Raw genomic sequence first — 9808 nt, 5'->3', positions numbered from 1 at the left:
TTGTCTGAGTACTTATAGGTCATGATTTTTTCCAAATTTGTGGGTTCCCTTTTCACTTTGTTGGTAATTTCTTTTGACATGAAAACACTTCTCAGTAAGAGCAGGTCCCAGTTGTTAATTCTTTCAACTGTTTCCCATGCGATTTGATTTCTGTTCATGAACTCTTTGCCTACCCCTATGTCTTCAAGAGTTTCAAATGCCTTTTCAACAGTGATTAAGATTACTGATTTGTGCTTCAAAATTTTTTACTAGTATTGAGGATTGAATCCAGGGTATTGTGTGTGCTAGTCAAGTGCTCTGCCATTGAGGAACACTGCAAATGTCTTTCTTCAATTTGCTTTTAAGACAGGGTTTCACGAAGGTGCCTAGGATGGCCTGAAAACTTGCAATTCTCCTGCATCAGCCTCTTGAGGCACTGGGACTGTGGATGCTAGCCACCTCACCTGGTTGATTTGTACTTTTAAACTAAAGTGATGCACTTTAACAAAAGTGTGTTCTTAGAAATCCATCTCTTAGTATTACTGTCATTTTGCAAACATTACAGGGTGCACTTACACAAACTAGCCTGACTCAACTAGATAATAGTATCCTCTAGAAAAACCACCACTGTGTACATGGTCTGTCACTGACAGAAGTGTCATTCAATGTATGACTGTATTACTATAAGAGTATACATGTATATGCTTTTGATACATTTCAAACTAAGATATCTTCTAGTATATTTTTCATAGTAAATTTTATAGTATCTGATTAAGATATCTTACTATAATTATAAATAATAACAATAATTTGTGAGTTATTTTCCTGTATTATATTTGTTAGGTTTTGATATCAGAGTAATAAATTTAAAATGGATCACATATACTTTTTGATTATATGCACTGTATTCTTTAATAAAAAAGAAAATAAAAATACTTTGGAAAGCTTACTATCTTCTCTTCTGCTTATGAAAAACTTTTTAAAACATGTAAATTTGTTCTTTGACTTTTAATTCTCTGAACAAAGTTTTGATGTAATTTTTCTCTAAGTCTATCTGATTCTGGGCAATTTCTGATTGTCTTCCTACTGTGGCTTGAGTCTAGAATGTCCCAGGTCCTGTATTACAGGATTGGTCTCCGACTGTGATATTCCTGCAGGAGATGGCATTGTTATGAAGCAGCCTATGGGGAAGTTCTACTTCAAGGCACTGTCTCTGAAGGAGGCTGTAAGAAACACTCTCGCTCACTCTGCTCTCTCTCTCTTTCTTTCCCTTCCCCTTTCCCCTCCCCTTCCCCCTCCCTCTCTCCCTCTTCTTCCCCCTCCCCTTCTACCTCTCCCTCACTTTCTCTTCAGCCATGAAGGGAGTGGCTTTGTTCTGTAGTGCATTATCACAATGTGCTGCCTCACTAACTACAGACTGACATTCCCAAATTTTGTTTTCTCTTAATAATTTTATATCTCAGATATATTTTACAATGAAAACATGTTTGCACTTGTCTTCGACAATTATTGGTCTATTCAGGTAGAGTAGACCAATAACTGTCAATTTTGATAGATAGCTGGTTTCTGGAGGATCTGTCACTAGGTTTCAGTGGATCCTTGTATGCTAGAGGAAAATAGAAACATGCTCACCTGTAGTTTTCCCAGATCTTGGAGGCCCCACAATTATAATCCTGATAGGCATAGTAGGCTTAGCTTTGGGTTGGCGGATGTATTTGATGGGGTTCTTCATGAATTTTTCCTTAGTTTCCTTACTAGATAAAAAATAAATATACTGACGATGGATTACAGGATAAATTGGATTCTCCACATTTCCAATTGGCTGAAATGTTTCTCCTTCACTTAGCTGCAACACAATTAAATTTGCAAGTTAATTTTAACTTACAGAGCATTTCTTAAAATAATAAGACAAATCTCAATTACAGATAAATCTACAATCAAATGTTAATATTAAATAACTAAAATTATTTCATAGCAATATGCAATCAAAATAGCAGCTTCAGTTTATGATAGATATTATCTTTTCTACATATTGAATATATATGTCAAGGAGTATCCTCATAAACAAATCCATTCCTAAAGTGCTGTTAGGGATTAAATTGTCTCCTCTCCCCTGTAATTTGTATGTTAAAGACCTAATCCACAAAGTGATTATACTTGGAGATAGGGCTTTTATATTTATTTATTTTGCAGAACTTGGAATTGAACTCAGGCCCTTGCACTTGCCAGGGAAGTGGAGATAGAACTTTTAAGGGAGTAATTAAGACTAAATGAGGTAAAGAGAAATTAGTGTTAATGAATTATACATGACTCTTTAAAAAAAGACTAAATGAGGTCATACAGATAGAGCTCTAAACCAAAAAGCCTATGTGCTTTTAAGAAGAAGAGACACCTGAGGATGCACAGAAAAATCTCCATGTGTAGACATTTTGAGAAGGTGACTACTCCAAGGCAAGAATAAAAGCTTTATGGAAACTACTCCTACCAACACAGTTGATCTTGGACTTCTAGCCTCCAGAACTAAGAAAAAAATAAATTCCTGTTTATTATGGCTTGTGTCTAGGTGTCCCCTGAAAGTTTTATGCAGTCATGGGGCAGCTTCTAGAGTGAGTGATTGACTCATTGTCCAATGCTGGGATTATGGGTGTGCGTTTTACACTGATCCTGGGGCAGTTAGCCTGGTACAATGTAAGGGAGGGAAAGAGGCTTGCTCTCTGCTGCTCCTCCTTTTTTGTTCTTGTTGCTTTTGTTGCTTTCCAATGCCATTAATTATCACCCTCTGCCATGTGCCACTGCCTTGGTGCCAGCTAAGTATGGACTGAAACCTCAACAAATTGTAAGCTAAATAAACCTTTCCTTCCTTAATTTTGGGTGTTGGGTATTTTCATTCAGCAATAACAGAAAAGTAACCAAGACACTGCTTAAAGTTTTTTACCCCTTACACTTTGTTAAAGTAATCAGAGAAGATTGTTACAAGTGGGTTCTTGAGCTATCTTTTGCAATGGTCTGGCCAGTAAATTGCCCTGAATTCTCTTCCACAGATTTATACAGATGAATTCTTACTCACAAAAACATTAACAGTAGTTATGAGAATGGAAAATGCCTATAACAGGTAGCATAAGATGTGAGAATGGAATGTAGAGGAAAGAGGGGTCCTACATCCTCACTTTGGTAGTGATGAGGGACCATGAGTTCAGTATGAATATTCATGTGCAGTTTGAATATCATCTTATAGCATCAGATAGCCAAGTATCAGCCATCCCTAGGATCAAAAGAGTAGATGTAACATAGTATTGTTAATATTGATTCTCCTTGATATCTGTCTCCTTGACAGTTGCTATTGGTTCACAGGTAGGCATATATGCTGGGAATAAGAAGAAACTCAAGGGTGGGGTGGGGTATCTGCTTCACATTATATACTTGGTAATAAAAGAAAAGTTGAAAGATTCCATTTGAATTCCCAAATATTTTTATACCTAGCTAAGAATACTATGCAATTTTTACAATTTTTAGAATTATCTAGGCTTTTTTCTAGCTAATTTTTTTCCTAATATATAATATATTCCATATATATATATATATATATATATATATATAAAAGAAATAGAGAAAAAATATGACTTTCAGATACATTTGCTTAAATTACCTTTACAGGGTCCCAATAGCCAAATGAGCTTATATATTTGTAGGTAAAGGCAATCATTTTCTGGGCAAGGTGTGCAGATACTGCATTACATGTTTCAAAAATGCTCTCACGATTTTCCACCAGTGGCTTCAGTTTCTTATTCAATGCATATTGTACAATATGGATTTTTCGAGCTCCATTAACAGAAAATATTGGTATCAAAAACTTCTCAAATTCTTCCTAATGAAAGAAACCATAAAACCTAATATATTTGGTGAGAGAAGGATCAATCATTCACACTACACAGGCACTTCTGGTGACTATTACAGTATAAAAAATAAGACTCAGCTGGCAAGTAGCTGAGTTCTGGCAGCTAACCCTGTGAGGACTCTCAGTTGTTCCTGATTTATGGAACTGTCTTCAAAATTAAGTGGTACTGTAAAAGTAATCACAGCCTTAAAATACATACTTCTTTTGAAATGTAATCTTGAAATAAGGCATTGATCAAACTGCTTTGGTTTCAAGCTCAAATGTTATATTCTGAATTTCAATAATTGAAGGAAAAGTCAGAACCTGTATCATTTGTAAATTATTCACATCTGTATCAAATTTTTCTCCCAGTTCAATTCTCAGGCGCTCAACTGCTTCAATTTCCTGTTCATCTTCTTCACTCATCTCTTCTTCCTCTTTTGTAAACACTTCAAGGATGTTCTCAATATCATCCTCATCCTCATCAGGTTCTTCCTCACTAATCTCATCATCCTCTCTAACACCAACCTAAGGAAGAAAACATGTCCTTTCACATACAGAGTATGTGTCAAATGACACTGTTAAAAAATCATCACAAGTGTTTTGTAATACCTTTGTATTGGTTGGTATCCTAACAGTCATCTGGAAACACAGTAAAATTTTAACCATCTGGCATTCAGAAATTCACAATTTTTTTTCTTTTTGTATTTTAGGGAAGGATCTACAGGGTGTTTAGAGTCTCACTACTAGATCGGACTCATAGTGATCTGCCTGTTTACAGCCTCCCAAGAGCTGGGATTACAGACGTACACCACCACACCCAGTCTCAGTTGCCATTTCAGTGTGCCCTGGGGGTGGGGCTGGCATGGCAGGCCTGGGGATCTAACCCTTGGCCCCTGCAAGTGCTTGCAAGTGCTTTAATCTGCTGAATTATTTGGCCGGCCCATGAAATTTACAACTTTCAAGATTCTGACATTGTAGCAATCCTATAAGTAAATGGATAAAATGTCTATAGTCAGAATGTCACATTTTTGATGACCTTCTGAAATAATACTTAATGTAGCACAAAGACTATAAAAACATATTGGCTATATTAACTGGCATGAGATCAGTTCCTTTACCTATAAAATAGTAATACAAGTAAGGTAGCTTAACAGGTTTGGGGGAGTGAGCATTAAGTGACTTAATCAATGTGAAACCCAAGCCAGTTACAATGGCATGTGCCTACAATCCCAGCACTTGGAAGACTGAGAAAAGAGGACTGCAAGTTCAAGCCAAGCTTGGGTAACTTAGTGTAATAGTGAGACTCTATCTCAAAATAAAAAATAGAAAGTTCTGGGAATGTGGCTCAGTGGCAAAGTACATCTGAATTCAGTGCACAGTACAAGAAAAGACAAATATATATGCCTGAATTCAATACACAATATTGAGATCAATTCCTTTACCTATAAAATAGGTGTGCGCACACACACACACACACACACACACACACACCCCTCAAAAGTCTGTGGTGCATGATTATACTGCCATTTTAGTCACTTGGTACAAAGCACTGTACTAATAATGTGACCATCCTGATTTTTAGGAGACTTTAGCCCATCTGAGAAACAAGATTATTTCATGAATGATTATTAAAGACCATGGGAGGAATTTGGTACTAAGTTATATGCATAGACTTCAGATGTTATTGTTCTTTTGCACAAAAAAAGTTTATTATTTAGCTCCTGCCCTGCTTACACACCATTCTCCCTGCAGTATAACTTGTTCCAACTGGCACTTGCCCTCTGGTCAGAAAATTGAAAGTCATCTTGAATTTGGAGTAATCTCAGCATCTCACTTTCTATCTCTCCCCATCCAGTTAGTACAGGGCTCCAACCCTAAATAATGTTCAACATTCTCTCTTTTCCAGCCCTTCTCCATTGCTTGCCTTTTCATTTTCTCTTCCTTAATATTCCTAGATGATCTTGTTTCTTTACTAGGCACCTGGAGCTTGGGTTTGGGCTTGTGGGGTGCAGGAGGAGGTTGGGAGCCCAAATGCTTTTCTCTCCAAAAGGAGCTTAGCTATAGGACACAGTTTCTCAGTTTTGGCTTCTTTTTTTTGGGGGGGGGGTGATTTTGGAACCGTTAAGTCCTCTTACTACTTTTTCTTTTTCCTTATATTTGAAATAGCTGCTCTTTCAATAAACAGAACCCCATAATCCTCAAGACTTATCTTTAAAAGACAGTAGCAGGCAGGGAAAAGGAGCTACACTGAGCATCCTACCTAGGTGTCTGTGGCAACAGTTTGTATCTGCCCCCAATCCTCACCCTAAGACAATCAACAGTCCAGCTCCAGCTTAACTCTATGTGTTCTCTCTAGTCCACTCCCAGCAGCACTAGCTGAAAGTGTGAAAAGCAAAAGTGAAAATCTCAAAAAGTCTCTTTCCTGTGTACTGCTATATTTTGTACTGTATTATTTAAATGAATTAAGTGGGGCTTATCTGTAGGGAAAGTTTATTTTTTCTGATGATAAATATAGTAAAAAGTCAGTATAACAGCTGTGGTATATCAAAAAGAATAAAGAAAATAAAAACAATGCATGATTTCACTAATCTTATATAAATCTGAAGTAGATGCATCTTTTTATTTTATACTGTTGAGATCATAAAGTGTTTTGCTTTTTTAACCAAGTTTATTTACTTACCATCTCTTTCTTTTTTTTCTCTCTCTCTAAAATAAGCTCAGCTCTTCTTTTAGTAATCATATCCTCCTATTAAAGAAACATTTAAAGTTTTTAATATAAAATGATACAAATTACTTCTTTTTGAGGCAGGACCTCAGTATGCAGAATAGGCTGACTTTGAACTCAGTATGCAGTCCAGGCTGGCCTCAAACTCACAGTGGTCCTCCTGCCTCAGCCTACTAAATGCTGGGACTACAGGTATATGCTATCACTACCAGCCCCCCAAAATCACTTTTTTACATATAAGTCTATTTTTCCCAAGTGGAAGTAATGTTTGGATGCAAGGGTGAGAAGTTTTCCAGGAAAGCATGCCCTGGTGGTGGTACTTACATTGTTTGCATCTTTGTTCTTCTGGGCCAATCAGTTATTTCCCTTGAAACAGCACTTGGAGTCAGTTACTCTATAAATACTAGAACTCTTTTTCAACATTTGTTATGAATTTGTGGACTTCACATCAGTGGATTTCAGACATGAAGGAGGAGATTTATTTAAAATGTTTGGTAATTTTCTACCTTATTAAATATAATTGTCTAAAAATTTTGTACAAGTATACATATGAGGAAAGCAAATGTACATTGAAGATGGTGACAGACATGATGAGTGATATGGTCCTTCAGTTTTTCTACAGTCCTCTAGACCTAATGCAATGGATCCCAATATATTCTCACAGTTTAAATGAAAACTCATCAGTTCTTAGGTTTGCTGGTTGATTCAGAACTCTCCTACCTGGATTTTTAAATGTAGCTTTAAGTTTTTTTTTTAAAACAAACATTTAGTCTTAACATACATATTCTACTTTTCTGCTCTCTTCATTCACATGAATAGTCAGTGAAGATTATGTAATTATCCTACATCTGCCAAATGCTAGCATTGAACATTATCATGTACATGCTTTCATTCAATCAAATAACATAGTATGACTCCAACCCAAAAGTGAGTTAGCAAAATTTCAGAGGGCTAACCTCATGTTATGGCATTCCATTGTATGGGAGGGAAAAACTCCCAGGGGGAGATAGGGAGGCTTGTGGTGTGGGGCTTCTCAGAAGCAGGGTGTACATTTGTTCTTGTTGAGAAATACAATGAGCAAGAGAGATTGGAATTGTCTTAGGAGTTCAGACCCTAATGGGGCGATTTGATCAAAATGGAGTTCTGAGAAAATAATCTGGAATTATCTGGAAGGCTAGCCTGGTAGGTGCAGAGAGAAAGCCAGAAATAATGATTAGTAGTGCAAGTATGACCAAAGAAGAATGCGAGGCAGGATGGAGATAATGAGTGTAGAGAGGACAGAACAAATTCATGAGGCTAGGAACTGGTTCCTGGGAGCTGTCACTGTGCTGCTGAGGGATAGGGGGCAGGGTTCTCAGGGCAGCAGTGAGGAGGCTGCAGAGGGATGCCTGGACATATTTTATTGACAGGTTGGTTATCAAAAAGCTTCAAATAATGTTTGTTATAAGAACTCAATAATGAACAAAAATGTTTTCATGCTGTGGTATTAAAATCAGAAAACTAGACCCAGTCCTAGCAAAGGTCCAGTGAGTGTGTGGGAGAGATTCCCACTACCCTGCACCAGCAGGACCTACTACTGGTCCCAGCCCAGGTGCAGTGTGGGCGAGACCCTCTTCCACCCCCTTGGGATGCCCCCAACCACTCTGCAGCACCTGCCCTACCCCACCCACCAAGTAGGAATTTCTGCACTGTTCCTGGAACCCCCAGACCCAGTCCTAGCCCAGGACCAGTGAGTGTGTGGGAGAGCTGCTTCTCCCCCCAACTCCACCTTGTCCCCTCCAGGCTCAGATCAGGCCTGGCATACAGGCCTGGGGTGTAAGCCTGCAGCTGAAATCCCTACAGAGAGTGTAGGGATTAACATAGGACCACCCACCTAGTCCAGGAGCAGAAAATCTTGTCAGAGGGGCACAACAAGTTCACCCTCAATGGCAGCAGAGGGAAGGAGCTGAGCAGAGCAGCCAGACCAAAGCCAGGCAAGGCTGGATAAATCCAAACTTTGAAGATCTGCACCTGAACTTCAGTACATGCGAAGGTTATAACTACAAAGAAGATCTACAACAAAAGTCAGAAGACAGTGCTACACAAAATGAGAGGAGGAACAAAATGCAACTTCAGAACCCAAGCCCACCCATAACAAGTGCAGAGAACACTAACACAGAACAAATTGGGAATCACACAGCTGAAAGCAATGAATCAATGGCTTCTGAAATAAAAAAACAGCTGCAGAAAGGTATACAGGAACTCAGATTGGAAATAAAAAAAGAAATCCCTGAATTAATAACATTTGCAGCAAAGAATCAAATGCAGAAACATATGGAGGAAAACCAATGCCAACCCAGAACAAGAGCAGAGGACACTAGCTCAGCTCAAATGCATGAATTAATAGGGCCGATATTAGATAGGCAACAGCAGAAATTTATAGAGGAACTCAGAGCACAATTCTTTTCTGAAATAAAAAAAGAATTGTCAGAATTCATAGCATCTGAAGTAAAGAAGGAACTACAGAAACATAGGGAGGAAAATCAATCTGAAAAAAACACAGCAGTAAAAGAGTTTATAACTGCTTCTAAAGAAGACATTGATAAAAAAAATAGAGATTAGAAAAATGACGGATTCATTGAATAAGCAATGCAGGAAAGAAATAGATTGCATGAAGCAGAGTCAAGGAGATATAGAGGAAATTAAAATCCCAATCACAAGCTTGTAAAACCGTTTAAGTGAAAGTGAAGACAGTTTCAGATCTTGAAGATGCTGGTGCAGCTACTGAAAAGGAAAGAAAGGATCTCTTAAAATAAAAAGGATGCAGGAAAAAATAATTCATCACCTGCAAGATGATGCAAAGATGAACAATGTGAGACTAATAGGCATCAATGAGAAAGGAGTCAATACAGATGACATTAAAAAAATATGGGCAGAAGTAATAGCAGAAAAATTCCCAAATATGAGGAAACAATCTGATATTCAGGAAACTGAAGCATACAGAACGCCAAGTTACCTCAAATCAATTAAAAACCCACCAAGACATATAAGAGTCAAGATCCCAGAAATTCAACACAAGAATAATCTACTGAAAACTGCTAGAGAAAAGAAGCAGATCACATTCAAAGGAAATACCATCAGAATTACGGCCAACTTCTCTTCACAAACCATGAAGGCAAGAAGAGCATGGAGCAGAGTAACTCAAGTCCTCTATGAAAACAAATTCCAGCCCAGACTACTATACCCTG

The 9808-nt window shown here is 37.8% G+C and overlaps 1 protein-coding gene across 1 annotated transcript in view; it reads right to left on the bottom strand.

The window, feature by feature from the left end:
* The window catches only part of Ak9 (adenylate kinase 9), a 244663-nt gene that overhangs the window by 23233 nt on the left and 211622 nt on the right, over positions 1 to 9808 (bottom strand). The window contains exons 28-31 of the mRNA XM_023708665.1: positions 6537 to 6602; positions 4178 to 4381; positions 3626 to 3844; positions 1612 to 1825 (exon numbers count right to left, since the gene is read on the bottom strand). Coding sequence (XP_023564433.1) covers positions 1612 to 1825; positions 3626 to 3844; positions 4178 to 4381; positions 6537 to 6602 — 703 coding nt within the window. The remainder of the gene's footprint in view (positions 1 to 1611; positions 1826 to 3625; positions 3845 to 4177; positions 4382 to 6536; positions 6603 to 9808) is intronic.

This window comes from Octodon degus, unplaced genomic scaffold (assembly GCF_000260255.1).
Source record: "Octodon degus isolate 3935 unplaced genomic scaffold, OctDeg1.0 scaffold00431, whole genome shotgun sequence".
NCBI classification, from domain to species: Eukaryota; Metazoa; Chordata; class Mammalia; order Rodentia; family Octodontidae; genus Octodon; species Octodon degus.
This window is presented reverse-complemented; position numbering and strand designations above follow the sequence as displayed.